The sequence below is a fragment of the Galeopterus variegatus genome, unplaced genomic scaffold (genome assembly GCF_000696425.1).
Source record: "Galeopterus variegatus unplaced genomic scaffold, G_variegatus-3.0.2 Scaffold9107, whole genome shotgun sequence".
Taxonomy (NCBI): domain Eukaryota; kingdom Metazoa; phylum Chordata; class Mammalia; order Dermoptera; family Cynocephalidae; genus Galeopterus; species Galeopterus variegatus.
In genome coordinates this window covers 28,686-52,286 of record NW_007735218.1, presented here as the reverse complement: position 1 = coordinate 52,286, position 23,601 = coordinate 28,686, and the positions used below count along the sequence as shown (strand labels likewise).

Sequence of the window (23,601 nt, the reverse complement as noted above, 5' to 3'; positions counted from 1 at the left end):
GGCCATTGTGAGAATTTTGGTTCTTATTCTGAATGAAATTGGAGATTTTAAGCACAGAACTGACATAATTTGTCATACAGTATCATTCTTGTGGCTATTTAGACTGAAGAGAAGCAATGGAAACCTATGTAAGCCTATCAAGATATGTAAGTGTTAATATTTTGACAAGCAAATTTCAGTTCCATTTTAAAAAGTCAATTTTTAAAAGTTATAATAAAGAGGGATTCTTTTGTGTATTACTTTTTTCTTATGTTCTTGAGATTCATCCATGTTGTTGCATGTATTAGTTCCTGTTTATTGCAGAGTCGTCTTCTACTGAATAGATGTATCACAATTTTTCAATTATTGATGAATATTTGACTTGTTTCTAGTTTTTAGCTAATATGGGTAAATGTGCTATGAACATACTTGTTCCAGTCTTCTTTGTGGACACAGATTTTCTCTTGTGTAAATACCTAGAGGTGTAAGAACAATTATATGATAAGTATATGTTTAACTTTATAAGAAACTGCCAAATTATTTTTCAAAGTGATTTTACCATTTGAAAGTCCTACCAGCAGTGTTCTAGTTGCTACATTTTCTCCCTGACACTTGATACTGTCAGTGTTACAAATTTTAATTATTCTGATGGATATGTAGTGATATGTCATTATGGTGTTTACTTACATTTCCCTGACAACCAGTGAGGTTGACCAACTTTTCAAGTACTTATTAAATTATTTTGTTTTTGTGTCCATTCAAATTTGTTGCCATTTAATTTTTTTTTCTTATTTTTAGTTTTAGGAATTTTTTTCTAAGTAATAGATTTTATTTTTATAGCAGTTTTAGGTTAAAAAAGAAATAAAGCATAAAGCACAAATAGTTCCCATACTCCCATCTCCCCCCAACAGTTTTTCCTATTATTCACATTTTACATTAGTCTACATTTGCTACAGTTATGAACCAATATTGGTATATTATTATTAACTCAGTTTTTTCATTAGAGTTCCCTCTTTGTGTTGTACAGTTCTATGGGTTTTGTGAGATGCATAATGTCATGTAGTCATCACTATAGTGTCATTCAGAATAGTTTTGCTGCCCTAAAAATCCCCTAAAAAATCTTTATCCCTTAGGGATTCTTTATATATTTTGTATACAAGTTCTTCATTAGAAATATGTATTTGCAATTGTTTTGCCTGGTCTACGGCTTGTTTTAATTTTCTTGATGTATTTTGAATGGTAGAAAATTTATTTATTTATTTATCTGTCATTAAAACTACTTATAATTCTTTATTCATTTTTTTTTTTTTTTGCCAGAAGATAGTTCTTTATTTTATTTTTATTGGCTGTTTCTTATAAAGTTAAACATACACATATTTAAATTTATTTACTTTTCTATAGATTTAGAATTTCTTTTTATATTTTAAAATTTTGATTGATTATACATATTCCTGGGGCACAGAGCTGATCTTCAGCACGTGTGCCTAAGATGTGATGATCAGATCAATACTATCAGCATGTCCACCACCTCAAATTGCAATTGTCACCCGTTTTCCCCAGCCAACCTGTCCCCAGAACCCTATCTCCTTCCCCCACTGCACCCCCAGCAACCTTAGGTCTCTTCTTTCCCTCTGTAAGTCCAACGCACCACTGTGGAGTAAGACATCACATGTCAAAAATTACTTTCACTGTGAATGGATTAAATGCCCCAATTAAAAGACGTAGACTGGTTGAATGGTTAAAAAGCATGACCCAGCCATATGCTGCGCTGAAGCAACACACCTAAACCTAACCTATAAAAACACACATAGACTCAAAGCAAAGGCATAGAAAAAGATATCACCATGGAAAACAAAAATGAGAATGATCAGTTACACTTATAAATATTTAAATCAATATCTGTACAAAGAGATATTTTTTACAGAAGAAGAAGGGCATTATATAATTTAAATAAAGGGATGAATACAATAAGAGGGTATAACAATTAAAAATATATAGGCACCCAACACTGGACCACCCAGATATAAAGCAAATATCAGCTAGAAAGAGAAAGACAACCACCTGACTCTCAGCACTGAACAGATCATCATACAGAAAATCAATGAAAAAAAATCAGATTCAAATGCCATCATAGATCAGATGGATCTAGCAGACATTTACAGAACGTTTCATCTAACAGCTACAGAATACACATTCTTCTCATCATCACATGGACCATTCTCCAGGATTGACCATATGCTAGGCCACAAAACTAGTCTCAACAAGTTCAACAAACTTGAAATCATGTCAATTATTTTTTCTGACCACAACAGAATAAAACTAGAAATCAATAACATGATGAACTTCCAAACTACACAAATATATGAAAATTAAACAACATGATCTTGAATATTATCCTGATACCAAAACCAGGCAAGGACACAACAACAACAGTGTCTCTCTGATGAACATAATTCAAATATCCTCAATAAAATATTAGGAAACCACATCCAATAGCATATAAAAAAGATTACACACCAAGATCAAGTGGGATTTATCTCAGGGTTCCAAGATAGTTTCAACAAATGCTAATCAATAAATGTGATACAACAAATCAACAGAATGAAACAAAAAAACTATGATCATCTTGATATATACAGAAAAAGCATGTGAGGGATCCGCCCCCATGACTCAATCAGTTTCCAACACTGCCACATTGGAGATCAAATTTTCACATGCGTTTTGGAGGGGACAACACATCCAAACTCCATCAGCTGGTGAGGAGGCAAAGAAAGGGGAAATCATATATTGTTGGTGGGAATGTAAATTAGTACAGCCATTATGGAAAACAATATGGTTATTTCTTTAAAATCTACAAATGTAACTACCATATAATCCAGTAATCCCTCTACTTGGTATATATACAAAGGAAAGGAAATCAACATATTGAAGGGATGCCTACACTCTCATGTTTATCATGGTACTTTTTACAATAACAAAGATATGAAACCAACCTAAATGTCCATCAGCATATGATTGGATGAAGAAAATGTGCTGTATATATGTACACAATGTAATACTACTCAGCCATAATAAACAATGAGATTCTGGCATTTGTAGCAACATGGATAAGCTTGGAGAAAATTATGTTAAGTGAAATAAATTGGCACAGAAAGAGAAATACTGCGTGTTCTCCCTATACATGGAAGCTAAAAATGTTGATCTCATGGAAGCAGAGAATAGAATGACAGTTACCAGAGACCGGGGAGAATAGGAAAGAGAGGGAGATGGACAGATGTTGTTTAATGGACACAAAATTGTAGTTAGATGGGAAGATTAAGATCTAGAGTTCTATAAGGGGGACTACAGTCAACAACAAATTATTGTATAACTTTAAGTAGCTAGTAAAGAGAATTTTGATTGTTTCCAACACAAAGACATGACAAATGTTTGAGGTGCTGGATATGCTAATTACCCCAATATGATCATGGCACATTGTATAAATGTACCCAAATGTCACATTATACTGCATAAATATATTCAATTTTCATGAGTCAATTAAGAAAAAAATAAATTAAATAGAAAAAAGAGGTTAATATTCAGAAATAAGGATCTCAAACAAATTTATAGCAGAAACAACAAATAAACCTACTGAAAAATGGGAAAAAAGACCTGAGTAAACATCTCTCTCAAGAAGATATACATCTCTGCACCAGCCAGCAGCCAAAAAAAAAAAAAAAAAAGACAAACAAGTGGCCAACAGGTACATGAAGAAATTATCAGCACCACTAACATTCAGAAAAATGCAAATCAAAACCACAGTGAGGTACCAATTTTCCACTGTTAGAATGGCTGTCATTATGAAAACAAAACATGATAAATGCTGGAGAGGATGTGGAGAAAGGAGAACTCTTATATGCTGTTGGTAGGAGTGTAAATTAGTACAGTCATTATGGAAAACAGTATTAAGAATACTTATGAAATTGAAAATAGAACTATCATATGATCCAGCAATCCCAGTAATGGGTACATATCCAAAAGAAAGAAAATCAGTATGTCGAAGAGATATCTGCACAATCATGTTTATTGCAACAATATTCAAGATATGCAGTCAATCTACATGCCCATCAAAGTATGAATGCATAAAAAACAAAACGTGTCTCAGGTTCTTTGAGATTGATCTTGAGGTTGTGAATTTGAAGTCTTTCTAATCTTTTGTTGTAGGCTCTTATTGCAATAAACTTCCCTTTTAGTACTGCTTTTGCAGTATCTCAAAGGCTTTAGTAAGTTGTACTTGTAATTTATTTTGTTTCAAGGAATTTTTTGATTTCCTGCTTTATTTCTTCTTTGACCCATTTGTTGTTCAGGAGCATGTTGTTTAATTTCCATGAATTTGAAATTTCCAAGGTTTTGTTTGTTGTTAATTTTAATTTTATTCCGTTGTGGTCTGAAAATATACTTGATATGATTTCAATCTTTTAACATTTGTTGAGTCTTAATTTGTGACCTAACGTGTGGTCTATCCTGGAGAATGATCTGTGTGCTGATGAGAAGAGTGTATATTCTGTCCTTGTTGGATGAAATGTTTTGTATATGTCTGTCACATCCATTTGGTCTAAGGTGTTGTTTAAATTTAATATTTCTCTGCTGGCTCTTTTTCTAGATGATGAGAGTGGCATGTTAAAATCCCCGACTATTTCTGTGTTGGGGTCTATTGCTCTCCTTAGATCCAATTACAGTTGCCTTATATATCTGGGTGCTCCAATGTTGGGTACATATATATTTATAAATGTTATATCTCTTGCTGTACTGATACTTTTATCATTATATAATGTCCTTCTTTGTCTCTTTTTATAGTTCTTGGTTTGAAGTCTATTTAATCTGTTATAAGTATGGCAACTCCTGCTTGTTTTTGGTTTCCATTTGCATGAAATATCTTTTTCTATCCATTCACTGTTAGTATATGTGTGTCTTTATTGGTGAAGTGAGTTTCTTGCAGGCAGCATATAGTTGGGTCTAGTTTAATAATCCATTTAGTCAGTCTGTATTTTAAAGTGGGGAATTTAGTCCATTCGCATTCAGGTCTGTCATTGAGAGGTATTGCCTTACTCCTGCCATTTTGTTAATTTTTCTGTGGTTGTTTTATATTTCTTATGATCCTTTCTCTGTACCCCATAAATATATATAAATAAAAGTTTTCATAAAGATATTTTAAAAAATATGGTATATGTAAACAATGAAATATGATTCAGCCATAAAAAAGATGAAACCTTGTCATTTGTGATAACATGGATGAGTTTGGAAGACATTATGTTCACTGAAATAAACCAGACACAGAAAGACAAATACTGCATGATTTCACTCATATGTTGAATCTAAAACATTAGATTGTACTCCATAAGTATGAAAAATTACAATGTGTTAATTAAAATTAAAAAAAATCTCAGAGAAGTTGAAAGTAAATGATGGTTGCTAGAGACTGGGGTGAACAGGGGAGAAAGAGAGATTGAGAGACGTTGGTCAATGAGTGCATTTATAAGTACATTCTGGTAATCTATTGCATGGTAGGGTGACCATAATTAACAATAACGTATTGTATATTTCAAATAGCTACAAGGAAAGATTTTGAATATTCTCAACACAGAAATAATAAATATTTAGGGGACAGACATGCTAATTATGATCATTTGATCCTTACACAATGTATACCTGTATGAAACGTCACACTGTACCCCATTAATATGAGTATGTACAATTATTATGTGTAGGTAAATAAATAAATAAATAAATAAATAAAACAATAAAATCAAAAAAAAAGAAAAGAAAAGATATAGCCATTCTTGCCACATGGTGAAGAAACAGTTAACTAGGTAAGATGATGGATTTGTTAATTGGCTTAACTCTAGTAACCATATACTACATATATGTATCTTTATAACATCATGTCATATTTCTTAAATATATACATATTTATTTTGAAAAAAGATTAAAAATCACTTAGAGTGTGTGGTTTACATCATGACTTCTATTTGTTAATAGTAGATATAGTTTATGTATTCTGATATGAAGATCTTTCTAACATGATTCAGGTATTTGTGCACTTAAGGTTATCTGCTATCTCTCACATTTTCTTCAATTTTCAAAATTCTTTTTTCTTTTTCTTTTTTGGTCCACCTGGGTTATTTTGAAAAGGCCATCTTCAAGATCAGAAATTCTCTCTTCTGCTTGTTATAACCTGCTCTTAAGCTCTCTGTTGTATTTTTTATTTTGTTGAATGAATCCTTCTGCTCCACAAGCTCTGCTACATTCTTTTTTAGGACATTAATTTCTTTGTACATTTCCTCCTTCAGGTCCTGGATACTTTTTCTCTTTTCGTTGTGTTGTTTAACTGAGTCTTCCTGTATCTCATTGAATTTCTTTAGGATTGTTGCTCTAAGTTCCTTTTCAGTCATTTCAGGGACTTCCTGTTCTATAGGATCTGATATTTGAGAATTATTTTTTTCTTTTGGTGATGTCATATTTTTTTTTCATATTTCTAGTATCTCTACATATCATACAGTTTAGTCATCTGATAAAGCAGTTGCTTTTTATAGTACTCTTGAGTGGTATTTGCAGAGAGGGAATTCCTCTTTTAGATGTGTTTTATGATGGTCGAATGGGGTATTTTAGTATTGGTTCCAGGTAGATGTGGTTGCATAGTCTATGTGTAGGTACTTCGGCTGAATTCAAGGTTGGAGCTGCGTCAGAGTGCCTTTGCGACCTAGTCCCTAGGACACTTAGTATTTCTTTGCTGAGCTTGGTGACAATATGTTGGTTTGTCAGGCTGTGAGCAAGCTCTCAAATTTTTGGGTGTAGCATCTTGGGTTCTTGTCTCTCTTAGGTTATGATGGGTGTTCCTGGGTGGGACTGTTGGCACCCTGGCTAACTCCCCTAACCCTGATAGGTGTACAGGAGTATACTAGTGCTCCTCAATTTGAATGGGTGACTCTGGGTGGGTTTTCTCTTTCTTTTTTCCTCTTTCTCTGGGCTCTGCTGGTGACACTCCTTCTGTCTATGCTGATGAGTGGTCAGCAGGTCACCTATGAGGTAGCGATGGCTGCTGGTGAGGCAGTGAGCCATCCTTGTGGTGGCAGTTGTTGTGGTGGTGGTTGTCATGGCCCACTCATTCCACACTGGTGTCTGTACCAGTGGCAGGGAGTGTTGCTGATGGCATGGTTGCCTGTTTCTCTGTCAGGGTCCTGGCATGGTTAATCAGGCTCTTGGGGGTGGGGCTGATTGCCCAGGTCCTGTGTGGCTGCTTTTCACTCTGGCAGGGCCTCAGTGGCAGCTGGGTTGGGCTCTTAGCAGTGGGGCCTACTTGCTGGGCTCCTGTGTGGCTGTCACTCCAATGAGGCCTCAGCCTAATTTAGATGTAATGGCCAGATCTGTACTGGCAGCATGCCCATTACCACAAATTCTGATTATACACTGTGTCCACCACCCAATAGTTTATGTTTAATTGCAAACATATTTATGGGGTACAAAATGGTATTTTGATAGATGTGCATACAATGGAAATACCAAGTAAGAGTAATCAGCATATCCATCACCTCAAATATTTATTATGTCTCTGTGCTGATTGTTTAAAGTCCTCTTTTTTATTTTGAAATTTACAATACATTAATATTAACTATAGTCACCCTGCTGTGCAATAGAGCATCAAAGCTTATTCCTCCTATTTATTATTTATTTTATTTGAACCCACTGACTAATATCTTCCCTTTCCCCATTCACCATCCCCTGTACCCCTGCCTCTGGTAAACCTCACTCTATTCTCTACTTCTATAACTTTGACTTTTTCAGATTCCACATATAAATGAGGTCATATTGTGCCTGGCTTATTTCACTTAACATAATGTCCTCTAGTTTCATTTATGTCATTGCAAATGGCAGAATTTTCTTTGTTTTAAAATGGCTGAATAGTGTTCTGTTGTGGATATATGTCACATTTTAAAAATTCATTTATCTGTTAATGGACACTTGGGTTGATTCCATATCTTGGCTATTGTAAATAATGCTGCAATGAACATGGAAGTGCAAATATCCCTTTGGCATGCTGATTTCATTTTCTTTGGATTTATGCCCTGTAGTGGCATTGCTAGATCATATAGTAAATCTACTTTTAATTTTTTTGAGGAATTTCTGTACTATTTTCCATCATAGCTGTACTAATTTAAAATACCATCAACAGTGTTTAAGCATTCCCTTTTCTCCACCATCATTTATCATCTTTTCTCTTTTTGATAGTAGCCAGTTTGACAAGTGTGAGGTGATATCCCATGGTTGTAATTTGTATTTCTGTAATTAGAAATGTTAAGCAATTTTCATATATATGTTCGCCATTTGTATGTCTTCTTTTGAGAAATGTCTATTCAAGTTCTCTGCCCATTTTTAATAGGGTTATTTGTTTTCTTGTTATTGAATAGATTGAGTTCCTTTTATATTTTGAATACTAGTCCCTTATCCGATGTATATAGTTTGAAATTATTTTTTCTCAGTCCATGGATTGTCTCTTCAGTTTGCTGTTTCCTTTGCAATGCAGGAACATTTTAGTTTGATGCAATCTCTTTTGTATGTTTCTGCTTTTGCTGCTTGTGCTTTTGTGGTCATCTCCAAAAAAGTCTCCGAATATGGAATATGACCAGAGCAATGTCATGAAACTTTTCCCCTGTTTTCTTCTACTAGTTTTATAGTTTCAGGTCTTATATTTAACTGTTAAATCATTTTGAATTGATTCTTACATAGGGAATGGGATGAGTCCATTTTCATTGTTCTGTATGTGGATACTCAGCTGTGAAGGCTGGATATCCACATACCATTTATTGGAGAGACTGTCCTTTTCCCAGTGCATGTCTTGGCACATTTGTCAAAAACAATTGACCACAGATGTTTGGGTTTATTTCTGGGATGTCTATCCTATTTGTCAATGTGTCTGTTTTTATGCCAGATACCATGCTAATGTGGTTACTAGAGCTTTGTAATAATATCTTTTTTCCAAGTAATAGAGTTTATTTTTAGAGAACTTTTAGGTTTACAAAGAAATTGATCAGACAGTACGGATAGTTCCCATATTACCATACCCTGTAGCAGTTTCTCCTATTATTAGTGCATTACATTAGTGTGATACCTTTATTGAAATCATGAACCAATGATGACGTTATTATTAACTCAATTTTACATTAGAGTTCTATAATATATAATGAAATCTGAAAGTGTGATGCCTCCAGCTTTGTCCCTTTTGGTAAGGTTGTATGGTTATTCAGGGACTCTTGTGTTTTTATACCAATCTTAGAATTGTTTTTCCTATTTCTGTGAAGAATAACATTGGTATATTTTTATGGATCACATTAACTCTGTAGATTGCCTAGGGCAGTACGCACATTTTAACAAAACTAATTTTTACAATTCATGAACATGGGACATCTTTCCAGTTATTTGTGTCCTTCTTAATTTCTTTTATTAATGTTTTGTAGCTTTTGGTATACAGATCTTTCACTTCTTTTGTTAAATTTACCCCTAAGTATTTTATTTTTTGTGCTATTGTAAATGGAATTGTTTTCTTAATTTCTTCTTCAGACAGTTCATTGTTAATGCATAGAAACTCTACTGATTTTTGTAAGTTGATTTTTATGTTGAAATTTTTCTGTTTGTTTATCAGTTTTAACTGTTTATGTTGGAGTCTTTGGAATTTTTTTGTATATAATATCATGTGGCCAGCAATCAGAGACAATTTCACTTTATCTTTTCCTATTTGGGTGCCTTTTATTTCCTTCTTTTGCCTAATAGCTTTGCCTAAGAATTCCAGAACTATGTTGAACACAAGTGCTGAGAGTGGGCATCTTTTTCTGCTTCCTGATCTTAGAGGAAAAGCCTTCAGCTTTTCACCACTGAATATAATATTAGCTGTGGGCTTGTCATACACGGCCTTTGTTGTGTTGAGGTATGTTCCTTCTGTCCCTAATGTGTTGAGAGTTTTTATCATGAAAAGATGTTGAATTTTGTCGAATACTTTTTCTGCATCTATTCAGATGATCATGCGTTTTTTGTCTTTCATTTTGTTAATGTGGTATATCACATTTATTGATTTGTGTATGTTGAAGTAAAATCACATCCCAGTAATAAATCCTACTTGATCATGGTGAATTTTCTTTTTAGCATAATGCTGACTATGGTTTCCTAGAATTTCACTGAGGAATTTTGCATCTATGTTCATCACTGATAATGGCCTGTAGTTTTCTTTTTCTGTGTCTTTGTTTCTTTAGTATCAAGGGTGATCTTGTGTTATAAAATGAGTTTGAGTGCATTCTCTCTTCAATTTTTTGGAATAGTTTGAGAAAAAATGGTGTTCCTTCTTCTTTCTTTCTTTCTTTACTTATTTTTATTTTGTCAATATACAATGCGGTTGATTATTGTAGCCCATTACCAAAACCTCCCTCCCTCCTTCCTCTCCTCCCTCCCTCCCAGCAAATCTTTCTGTTTGCTTGTCTTATCAACTTCAAGGAATTGTAATTGTTGGGTTTTCTTCCCTCCCCCTCAGGTTGTTTGTGCATTTATTTATTTATTTTTTAGCTCCCACAAATAAGTGAGAACATGTGATATTTCTCTTTCTGTGTCTGACTTGTTTCACTTAATATAATTCTCTCTAGGTCCATCCATGTTGTCAATATAATTCTCTCTAGGTACATCCAAGTTGTTCCAAATGGCAGTATTTCATTCTTTTTTATAACAGAGTAGTATTCCATTGTGTAGATATACCACATTTTCCGTATCCACTCATCTGATGATGGGCATTTGGGCTGGTTCCAACTCTTAGCTATTGTAAAGAGTGCTGCAATGAACATTGGAGAAGAGGTATATCTTTGACTTGATGATTTCCATTCCTCTGGGTATATTCCCAGCAGTGGGATAACTGTGTCACATGTTAGATCTATCTGCAATTGGTTGAGGAACCTCCATAACATTTCCCATAGGGGCTACACTATTTTGCAGTCCCACCAACAATGTACGAGAGTTCCTTTTTCTCTGCAACCTCACCAGCATCTATCATTCAGTCTTTTGGATATTAGCCATCCTACCTGGGGTGAGATGGTATCTCAGTGTGGTTTTGATCTGCATTTCCTGAATGCTGAATGATGTTGACCAATTTCCTGTGTCTGTTGGCCATTTATATATCTTCCTTTGAGAAATACCTATTTAGCTCTTTTGCCCATTTTTAATTGGGTTACTTGTTTTTTGTTGTAAAGTTGTTTCAGTTCCTTGTATATTCTGAATATTAATCCTTTGTCAGATTTATATTTTGCAAATACTTTCTCCCACTCTTTTGGCTGTCTGTTAACTCTGTTAATTGTTTCTTTTGCTGTGCAGAAGCTTTTTAGTTTGACATAATCCCATTTGTTTATTTTTCCTTTGGTTGCCCATGCTTTTGGGATCATATTCATGAAGTCTGTGTCCAGTCCTACTTCCTGAAGTGTTTCTCCTATATTTTCTTTGAGAAGTTTTATTGTTTCAGGGTGTATGTTTAATTCTTTCATCCATTTTGAGTTGATTTTGGTATGTGGTGAGAGGTATGGGTCTAGTTTCATTCTCCTGCAGATGGATATCCAATTATCCCAGCACCATTTGCTGAAGAGGCAGTCTCTTCCCCAGTGTATAGGCTTGGTGCCTTTGTCAAAGATCAGATGGCTGGAGCTGAGTGGGTAGATTTCTGGATTCTCTATTCTATTTCATTGATCAGTGTGTCTGGTTTTATGCCAGTGCCATGCTGTTTTGGTTATTACAGCTTTGTAGTATTGTTGAAAATCAGGTAGTGTTATGCTTCCAGCTTTATTTTTTTTGCTCAAGATTGCTTTGGCTATGCGTGGTCTTTTCTTATTCCATATAAATTTCTGGATAGTTTTTTCCATTTCTGAGCAAAATGTCACTGGAATATTGATGGGGATTGCATTGAATTTGTAGATCACTTTGGGTAGTATGGAATTTTCACAATGTTGATTCTTCCAATCCAAGAGCATGGGATATCTTTCCTTCTTCTTGTATCCTCTTTAATTTCTCTCAGTAGTGGTTTGTACTTCTCATTATAGAGATTTTTCACATCCTTGGTTAACTCAGTTCCTAAGTATTCTATTTTTTTGGTGGCTATTGTAAATGGGCAAGCTTTCTTGATATCTCTTTCTGCAGGTTCACTATTGGAGAATAGAAATGCTACTGATTTTGTGTGTGTTGGTTTTGTATCCTGCTACTGTCCTGAAGTCATTTATCAACTCCAAGAGTTTTTTTGTAGAGGCTTTAGGCTGTTTGATATATAGGATCATGTCATCTGCAAAGAAGGACAGTTTGACTTAATCTTTTTCAATCTGTATGCCCTTTATTTCCTTCTCTTCTCTGATTGCTCTGGCTAGTACTGCCAATTTGGTATGGCTGCCTCAGTGTCTGCCTGGTTGCCCACTAATGCCTCAGGTGCATGGTTGCCTTGGATCTTGGGCCTCTCAGGGGAGCCGCCTGTCTGGTCAGCACACACTTGGCCGGGCTGGGAATGGAGTCAGGCGGTGGTGGCAAGGCCTACCTGCTGCGTCATGCACTCGTAGCACAGGGCATGTGGTCTCTGCAGATCTTGGGCTTCTCCTGCTGGGCGCCTCTCTGATCTGTGCACACTCAGCGGGGCTGGGATGGAGTCAGTGGCAGTGGCGAGGTGTACCTCCTGGGTTGTAGGCTGCCACCACAGGGTGTGTGGTCTCCATAGATCTTGGGCTTCTCCAGCTGGGCACCTCTCTGATCTGCACACACTTGGTGGGGCTGGGGATGGAGTTGGGTGGTGGAGGCAAGGCCTACATGCTGGGTTGTGTGCTGGCACCACAGGGTGCATAGTCTCGGAGGATCTTGGGCCTCTCTGGCTGGTCTCCGTTCTGATCAGTGTGCACTTGGCAGGGCTGGGGATGGAGTTGGGTGGTGGTGGCAAGGCCTACCTTCTCTGTTGTGCACTGGCACCACAGGGCGTGTTCTCTCCAAGGATCTTGGGCCTCTCTGGCTACTATTCCTTCTTTAAAAGTTTGATAGAATTCAGCCAGGAAGCCATCCAGTCCTGAGGTTTCTTTCTTTCTTTCTTTTTCTTTTTTTGGTGGGAGACATTTAATTACTGATTCCACCTTTTTCCTCTGCTCTATATTTCTAGTTTCTTTGTGACTAAGTCTTGTTAGGAATTTATGTAATTCTAGGAATTTATTCATTTCTGTGAGGTTGTCCAATTTATTAGCATATAATCATTTGTAGTAGTCTCTTATGATACTCATATTTCTGTGTTATCAGTTATAATTTCTTCTCTTTCATTTCTGATTGTATTTATTTCAGTCTTCTTTTTTATGAAATAGTCTATTTAAGGATTTCTCAATATTGTTTATCTTTTCCAAAAACTAACGTTTAAATTTGTTGACCTTTTCTGTTGTGTTGGATTTTCTATGGTATTGAGGGTCAGGTCTCTGGGACTCAGGTCCTGCCTCCCTAGACACACAGGAAGACATCATTTCTGAGGTCTTGCATGGTTTCTAGGAATAGACCATAGAGTATGCTCCAGGCCCACCTATGCCCAGAAATTGCTGACCTTGACTTCTTTCTCTCCTCAAGGAACATGCACAACTCTTGATCTTAAAGTGCCTCTTTCCTTCTACCATTCTTTCCTCCAATTCCTTTTTAACAAATTACTTCCTTCTACAGGCTCAAGGGTAGAGTGGAAGGAACAAGGGTTTTAAGGGTAAGCACAGACAAATACTGCCCCCTTCCACACTCTTGCTCTCTTGTTCTCTTTCTCCCATTTCCCTCCTCTTCTATTCTGTTTTTTCTCTTGTTCTCTCATACTCACTCTCTTTTTGTGTTTCTTTTAGAGACTATTGCTATAAAGTATTCTTTTAAAAATTATTTTTAATATTCAGTTTTCCCAGTACCTTTACTGAAGAAGCTGTCCTTTTCCCAATGGATGTTCTTGGTCCCTTTGTTGAAGATCAGTTGTCCGTAAGTTCCTGGTTTGATTTCTCTGATGTCTATTCTGTTCCATTAGTCCATGTGTCTGTTTTTATGCCAGTACCATGCTGTTTTGGTTACTGTAGCTTTGTAGTATAGTTTGAAGTTAAGGTAGTGTAATGCCTCAAGTTTTATTTATTTATTTTTGTTCAGGATTGCTTTAGCTATTATGGGTCTTTTGTTGTTCCATGTAAATATTAGGATTGTTTTTTTCTATTTTTGTGAAGAATGCCATTGGTATTTTGATGGGGATTGCATCGAATCTGTAGATTGCTTTGGGTAGTATGGTATGGACAGTCTCACGTTAATTCTTCCAGTGCATAAACAAGGAATGTCTTTCCATCTTTTGGTGTCCTATTTAATTTTCCTCAGCAGTGTTTTGTAGTTCCCATTTTAGAGACCTTTCAACTCTTTGGTTATCTACTTGAAGAAGAATGAATTGAGATCCATACCTTTTGCCACATACCAAAATCAACTCAAAATGGATTAAAGACTTAAGTATAAGATCTGAAACTATAAAACTCATAAAGAAAACATAGAGGAGACACTTCAGGATGTAGACGTGGGCAAAGACCTTATGAATAAGACCACAAAAGCACAAGCAACAAAGTGAAAAATAAAAAAATAGGATGATATCAAACTAAAAATCTGCTTCACAGCAAAGGAAACAATCAGCATAGTGAAAAGACACTACAGAATGGGAGAAAATATTTGCAAACTATACATCCCACAAGGGATTAATATCCAGAATATACAAGGAACTCAAAAACTTCACAGTAAAAAACAAATAATCCAATTAAAAAATGGACAAATGAGCTGAATAGACATTTTTCAAAGGAAGGTATACTGATGGCCAACAGGTATGTGAAAAAAATAGTCAACAAAATTAATCATCAAGGAAATGCAAATTAAAACCACATTGAGATATCATCTCACCCCAGCTAGACTGGCTATTATCAAAATGACTGAGATTAACAAATGCTGTGAAGATGTGGAGAAAAAGGAACTCTTATATGCTGTTGGTGGGACTGTAAATTAGTACAGCTATTATGGAAAACATTATAGATGTTTCTGAAACAACTACAGATAGAACTACCACATGATTCAGCAATCCCACTACTGGGTGTATACACAAGTAAGTGGAAATAATTATGTTGAAGGGAAACCTGCACTCCCATGTTCACTGAAGCTCTATATACAATAGCGAAGATGTGGAACCAACCTAATGTCCACCGATGGATGACTGGATAAAGAAAATGTAGTATGTATGCACAATGGAATACTACTCAACTATAAAGAAGAATGAAATTCTGCCATTCATAGCAATATGTATGAGCTTGGACTAAATTATTTTAATGAAATAATTCAGGCACAGAAACAGAAATATGACATGTCCTCACTCTAAGTTGGAGCTAAGAAAGAGAGAAAGAAAGAAAGAAAGAGAGAGAGAGAGAGAAAGAGAAAGAAAGGAAAGACCACAACAATATGTTGAACTTTCAGAAAGAAAGAACAAACCTAAGGATACTAGAGATGGTGAGGAGGGAGGGGGTTTGGAGTGTGATAGTTTGTGTATAGGGCATAAAGAAAAATCACAATTTGCAATGATGAATAATAATGAAAAATAAAAAGGAAAATTACGAGAGAGAGAGAGAGAGAGAGAGAGAGAGAGAGAGAGAGAGAGAGAGAAATAAAACATTGAACTTTCAGAAGGAGTGAACAGACCTATAGTTAATAGAGGTGGGAAGGGGGTTTTAGGGAGTAATTGGGTAGGGAAACAAAGAATAATTCTGATCGTAACAGTGAACATGCTGATGAAATTGATTTGATCATCACATCCTGTACACAAATACTGACAGTAAATTCTGTACCCAATTAATTTGTAAAATCAGTGATGTTTAAATTCAAAAAATAAATTTAAAAAATTATGTTAAATAATTATACATTTAATTTTATGCAATCTTTGGTTTTATTTTTATTGGAATACAAACAAATGCTTAACAGTAAAATAGAAACTAAAAATTGGTGAAGAAAAAAATAGATCGTGCAGTGTCCTGGGTTTTTGTCATTTCTCTACATATAGTATCTATTGGCATTTCTGATTTCAAAAATACAATCACCTTTATGGCCCAGTCTGCCTGGGTTCTCAGAGACCCCTCGAGCCCAGCCTCCAGACTGGGTCACAAACCCTTCACATGCAGGTCTACCAGCTAGGTAACAGGCGAAGGTCCTGAGAGCTGTGGGTGAAGAAACAATAGGCTTAATTTTAGATGTGAGCTCTGCCCACCAGCAGTTCAGAGCCTCTGCCTCACACACCCAAGAGCACACAAAAATAGCAACCAGCAAAAAGGTACACGGGTGTGCGTGCGTACTAACTCTACTCCCACACGACTTGCTTACAAAGGATGTGCTGTATCACACCCAGCCAGACCTGAGGCAAGGGGGGCCTGACCAAACTACTCCATTTTCCTCACAGTTCTAATCACAAAAACTGGCTTTCTAAATGGTATTTAATGTCGGTGGCACTGCCTGAGACAGATCACTTGGTGGGGACAACTAAACACAATGACACCAAGAATCAAGGAAGCCAGATTCACTTTTCTTTACCTAGCTGTTCCTGTGTTCTGTAAATGGTCACTTACATAGTCTTACTTCTGTCTTCCTTATAACAATAAAAATATGTGCCCAAATGTTATTCTTACTGAGGTAAATGCACCACCTCTTTGTCACCGTCCTGAGCACCTCTTTGATGTCCTTGTTCCTCAGACTGTAGATCAGAGGGTTTAACATGGGAACAAAGATAACATAGAAAACAGACAGCACCTTGTGCTTCGTGGAGTGTTTAGAGCCAGGATGCATGTACACAGAGAGGGCTGTGCCATAGTACAGTATCACAGCGGTCAGGTGGGAGACACAGGTGTTGAAGGCCTTGGTACTTCCTTTAACTGAGGATATTTTCAGGATGGAAACTGCAATGAAACCATAGGATAAGAGGATAACAAGCAAAGAACCCAACCCCACAAAAAGAGCTACCAGAAAAACAATCATTTGGCAGATGAAGGGATTGGAGCAAGACAAAGAAATAACCTGAGGTATGTCACAGAAGAAATGTTGAATGATATTCAGCCCACAGTAGAAGAGGTGAAAGCAAGGGACTGTTTCAACTAAGCTGCTAAGAAAACCAGTCCCATAGGCCACAGCAATTAACTTCCAACAGTGGCCAGGGACCATGATGGCTGAGTACTGCAGAGGGCTACCAATGGCGACATATCTGTCATAGGCCATGGTGGCCAAGAGGCAGCACTCAGCCAGACTCATGCAGGCAGCGACAAAATACTGAGTGGCACAGGCCATGAAGGAAATTGTTTTCTCATCTCTTAAGAAGTTTGAGAGCATCCTTGGGCTGATGGAAGAAGAGTAGCAGATGTCTATGAATGACAGGGAACTGAGAAAAAGGTACATGGGTGTGTGCAGGTTGGAGTTAATCCTGACGAGAATGATAAAACCCAGGTTCCAGATGAGGGTCACAATGTAGATGCCCAGGAAGACTGGAAAGAGGATGAGCTGCAGCTCTTTTTCATCTGAAAGTCCCAGGAGAATAAACATGTCCACAGAGGTGTGGTTTCCATCCCCTTCCATAGATGTGCTTGGTGCCATCTGCTGAGAAAATGGAGAGAGAAAGAAATGATTTCATTCCCAAAAAAGAAAAGAAAAAATAAATACACTTAATTTTTCAGTCAGGCTGCTAGCTAAATGTACAACCTTAAATCATCTAAGTTGAGTTAGTTTGTGGTGTCCATGTATGTTCACCAACCATAACTAAAAAATTCTCTTTAATAAATATTATCATTCTGTCTATGTGGACAAAAGACTTTAAATCATCATCAATATAATACCACATAAAATGTCTTAATTTTATGTTTCCCATGCCAGATTTTGCAAATATAATAGACTTTGGAGATAGGCCAAATGAAGAAAATACTGTCATTTCTCTATATGGTGAAATAGGACAATACTGCTCAGGCATGGAACTTCTATTCACTCAATGCTTTGTGACACCACTGAATTGTGCTGGGCCTCCTGTGTATAATGAGTATGCTCTTTAAAGTATCTTTGAGAACTAACATTCAATTAACTGATAACCTGGGAGTATGATAATTCTCTAACTGCCTTTCTGCTTTCATAAAGCTGGGAGAGATACAAGAATAATGTAGCAGGATGGTGGGAAAAGTCCTTCATCAAGAAGCAGCTTTGAAACGGATGTGACTTAACCAACTAAGTGTCTCTAGGAAAGCACCTGAAGAAGTTAAATAAGAGACAGTTGAAAGAGCCATTATGCTCCTTCCTTCCAGGTACATAGTTTTCTTTTCTCAAATCCAAGATATTTATGAGGTAAATTTTCTAGGACAGTGATTCTTAATCTTCTTTGCATCCGTGTTACTTATAAAAAGCTTTTGTAAACTCTGAACCCTCTTCCCAGAAAACTGCAACCACTTGTCATCTTTGCATACAGTCTTTTTTTTCTTTTCTGGATTCTCAGTTACCCTCAAGTCTATCCTTGGTGCCCAGGTTAAATATTTTACTCCTACAAATGTGGGTGACTTGAACTCATATAAAGTTTAACATACTTATGCAGTTAACATGGTGGTTAGGAAACTGAAGCAGGATTTTGGGAAGTTTGTTTCTTTTTTCATTTTGAAGCCAGTCTAGGGAAAGCAAAGCACTAAGTCTTCAGGCCAAAAGAATATTTTTATATCAGACACTGTGTGTTTTGAAGATACTGTAGCTGTCATTCTTTCTAGGTAGTCATTAGAACATCCACTAACCCAAACATATTTTTATTCAGATCAACTCAGGTTACAAAGAAAATTGTGAGAAGCCTTGAGAGGTGGAAAACAGCTGTCAAATATAGCCTGGGAGTTGTGTTTAAAGGTAGAAGTAAAAGTCTTGAACATTTTTCTTGGAAAAGGCTGTGAAATTCGTGGAATAAAGTATGTCTGTGAACTATAATGCCAGCATAAGACATCCAAAATGTCTTCCTTTTCTCCAACCATTTCCCAGTCTCCTATTTACAAAAATGAGTAAAAAGAAAAAGTCCCCATAAACAATTAGACTATATACAGAAAAGTAAAGTCATAGTGTTCTTTTTCCAAAATCAGATCATTCATTGCTTCCTGGTGCACTTTCTGAGACAAATTCTGAAGTAACGAGGTGATTAGTCAAAGAACAAGGTGAAGGTGTTTGCTATCAACATGGAAGGGCAGAACAGTAGCAGACAGGAAAATCATTTACTATGCCAGAATGAGGGGATGATTCTGTCCACAGTGAGACTGAATAGGGAGAATCCTGTGCAAGGAGAGCAGGAAATCTTATTCATTATTTTTCTCATCATCATCACTAACAGCCATGACAACAAAATACATTTATTGAGCAGCAACAATATATACTGATTTATCCTTGTAATCACGAAGATATGCACAACTTACTCTAATTTCCACTCACTCAATATGGTAAACCTAGGCCTGGTGGGCTGTTTACCAAACAAAGTATAACTGTTCTGAAAATTGCCTGTATGTTTCTATTATATGTCTCTGGAACCAAAATTAGATGTTTGTTGGATCTTCTTGCTCTATCCTACTCATCACTAAAACATCCATTATTTATATTTCTCTATTATGTTCTGTTTTATTTTCATAGATCTCTCTTCCTATCATAAGTTGTGTTAATTTGCCATTTAACCCATCCATGTGTTTCACATTTTAATAATAATGATTCATTTTCTCTTCCAGAATTTCCATTTTGTTCTTTTCCCAAATAGTCAATTTTGAAAGCCTCTTGTTCTTTTATCACATTTTCAGCAGCAGTCTTTATTTAAACATTAAACATACCTATTTATTTATTTATTTATTTATTTTTTCCTTTTTGTCTTTTTTTACTGACCGGTAATGGGATCGCAACCCTCGGTGTTGCGCCCGCACTGCGCTTGGCCAGTGAGCGGGAACTGGTCTCCACATGGGATCCGAACCCTCAGCGGGAGCGCCGCCGCACTCCCAAGTGCACTCTCCAGTGCGCCACCGGGCCGGCCCTAAACATACCTATTTAGATTATCATTTAATAATTAAGTAACTATTTTTGCAAATTTGATTCTATACTTTAACATTACTGATTATTGGTCAAGGTGCACTGTTTATCTGTGTGGTTAATGAATTTCGATCATAATTTCATGTTCCTTTGAACTTTATCTGCAGGAGGCATTGAAACTTGAGTTTAAAATGTGTTCCTCCAGAGATGAGTTATTTTACATCTATCAGGTACCATGGGGGCAATACCAACCCAGAATACCATTAAACAAAAATTTTGAATTTGTGTTTTTCAGGGTCACTATAGTAATAAGATTTAGGCTATGTGTCTAAATAAGTAGAGGTTTGAGGTTAAGAATTATCAGGAGGTTTTTTTTCCTTTTTCTCTGTTTCTCATCTAAGGCTGAGAGAGCTGTGCACATTCCTGTCTCATTTTGTGAAATAGGTTTTTTCTATTTTTTCACAAGAGTGTCACCTTTTGGGATCCCCTGTTTCAGTGGTGTGGGGGGTTGTCTCCTCCAACCACACATACTGTTTTGTCACCCACCTCTTATAAACATGCCCATTAAAACCCACCTTAGGCCACCAGAGTTTAGTAGATCCTTCCTTGGAAAATGCTGGCCCCAGTTCACTACCTTCTGGAGTTTGTATTTTCTTATCATCTTTGTATTTCATGAATTTGTTTGATTTCTCACTGCCTGAGACATTAAAAAAATTGTGTTTTAGATTTTTACCTAGCTTTCTTTTTATTTATGTATTTTTCTTAAAGATAATTTATCATACGTATATGCTGAGTACAAAGTTGACTTTCAATAGTTGTGTATAATGTGTGATGGTCAGATCAAGATAGTTAGCTTATTCATCATTCCAATACATAATCATTATTTGTGTCTACTAACAAATTTCTTGCCTTTTTTAGTGGTTTCTGTGAATATATAATCCATAATATTCCCATAAACCTGTCTACAGACCATATTTTTAATACAAGTCTTGGTAATTCCATTTTATCAGTGTCCAGTTTTTCTAAAAATCCCAAGCTCTTTGATTTGCTTATATATTTTTTGCTCCTAATATGATTAAAGTTGCCTTAAAAGCAAGGTATGCTATTAGATACCTAACATTTATTGAGCACATAGTCTATTATAGGTAATATTCTGAATCCTTTTATATTTTACCTCCTTTTAACTTGGCCAATAGCCCTATGACGTATGTACTCATTATTCTCTCTTTAATGATAAGGAGACTGCGGGTCAGAGTGGTAAATAGCCCAAGGTCACACAACCCATGAAGGACAAACCTAAGATTCAAATACAGAGGCGCTAGCTCCAGAGCCACATCTTAAAATACTGTTTTATACTGCCTTACTAAAATATATTAATTGTTGCATTGATCTCATTTTTAACTGATACAGAGTACAAAGCACTATATTTGGTGGTTTGCATGAGGCAAAGTGTCTCATATGGAACCTATAGCCCAGTGAGATAAGAAATGTGCCCATGGAGACATAATACAGCAAGAGATGATGTGTGGAATGAGAAAGACAGAGATAAAATCCTGTGGGAGATCACCAATTGGATGTAGGCAGGGAGTTAGAGACCAGAGAAGGCTCCCGCACATGGTTTGAATCAATTTCTTACAAAGGTCTCTAGAATGGCAGAGTCTATTTCAGAGACATTATTATACAAATGAACATGGAAAGAACAATGTAATTGAAGCTGGTGACAATAATGCAATCACCATATTTCTTTACATAGATGTTCTTTCAGGAAATGAACAGAAAATTGGTAATGCTGACTGCTTGCTAAGGAAATTAGACATATTGAAGGAGAATCATCTTCCAGGAAGAAAAATGATGAAGAATTAAAATGTTTTCCAAAATGTGCGGGTGTAACTAGAGACAGGGCAATCTCAGCATTTAGATGGTAACCACTGGAAAGCTTGTTCCTATAGATGCCTAAGATACAGACTTACCACAGCACAGCCCTGACATACAAAAGAACTATTTTAATCCAATGATACTGCTGAGAATCTTACAGGCTCCTTTTAATTGCCACATTGTTTTTCTCAGCCATTCCAGATCCTACCACTTCTGATTAAACCTTATTTTTGGTTGCCTTTTATTTACCAAGAACGCTTAAGCTTTTTTCTCGTGTTTTGGGAAAACGTTTATTTTGGGATAGACTTTATCTTGCTCTCTTTCTTCAGCTTTTTCTCACACCATCCTTGGTATAATATATTCCTTTTCCCCATGCTTACCTCCATTTAACCTTGCTTATCAAATGATAAAAGAAGAAAAGATAACATTAAAAAGTGGCCCCTTTGATATACTCCTTTCCTTTAAAATATTTTATCTATAGCATTCAAAATCTGAAGAGTTTTGTCTATCAGGAACAATGTGGACAGGATTATTCTCAGAAGACCAAGTATTGCCTTTATTCTTAACTAGCGGTTTCTCTTTTCCTTTCGAACCTGACATGTTCATCAAAGCTGTGTTGGATGTTGCAAATGGCAGTATCTCATTAGTTTTTATAGCTGAGTAGTATTCCATTGTGTAGATATACCACATTTTCCGTATCCACTCATCCGATGATGGACATTTGGGCTGATTCCAGCTCTTGGCTATTGTGAAGAGTGCTGCAATGAACATTGGGAAACAAGTATACCTTCGACTTGATGATTTCCATTCCTTTGGATATATTCCCAGCAGTGGGATAGCTGGGTCGTATGGTAGATCTATCTTCAGCTGTTTGAGGAACCTCCAAACCATTTTCCATAGGGGTTGCACCATTATGCATTCCCACCAACAATGTAAGAGAGTTCCTTTTTCTCCGCAACCACGCCAGCATTTATCTTTCAGCATCTTTTGGATTTTGGCCATCCTAACTGGGGTGAGATGGTATCTCAGTGTGGTTTTGATTTGCATTTCCCGGATGCTGAGTGATGTTGAGCATTTTTTCATATGACTGTTGGCCATTTGCATATCTTCTTTAGAGAAATGCCTACTTAGCTCTTTTGCCCATTTTTTAATTGGGTTGCTTGTTTTTTTCTTGTAAAGTTGTTTGAGTTCTTTATATATTCTGGATATTAGTCCTTTGTCAGACATGTATTTTGCAAATATTTTCTCCCACTCTGTTGGCTGTCTTTTAGCTCTGTTAATTGTTTCTTTTGCTGTGCAGAAACTTTTCAGTTTGATATAGTCCCATTTGTTTATTTTTCCTTTGGTTGCCCATGCTTTTGGGGTCATATTCATGAAGTCTGTGCCCAGCCCTATTTGCTGAAGGGTTTCTCCTATATTTTCTTTAATAAGTTTTATTGTTTCAGGGTGTATATTTAAATCCTTAATCCATTTTGAGTTGATTTTAGTAAATGGTGAGAGATGTGGGTCTAGTTTCAATCTCCTGCAAATGGATAACCAGTTATCCCAGCACCCTTTGCTGAAGAGGGAGTCCCGACCCCAGTGAATAGACTTAATGCCTTTGTCGAAGATCAAATGGCAGTAAGTGCGTGGGTTAATTTC

General features: G+C 36.3%; 1 protein-coding gene across 1 annotated transcript; it reads right to left on the bottom strand.

Annotated features, from left to right (window-relative positions):
* Window positions 1–10,247: 10,247 nt before the first annotated feature.
* On the bottom strand, window positions 10,248–17,661 carry LOC103609038 (olfactory receptor 5A1-like; the record flags this gene model as incomplete). The annotated part of the gene is made up of 2 exons (XM_008593408.1): window positions 16,724–17,661; window positions 10,248–10,272 (listed from the first exon to the last, which is right to left on the bottom strand). Coding segments are annotated over exons 1-2 (963 nt in total), but the record flags the coding sequence as incomplete, so codon positions are not given.
* Window positions 17,662–23,601: the final 5,940 nt, after the last annotated feature.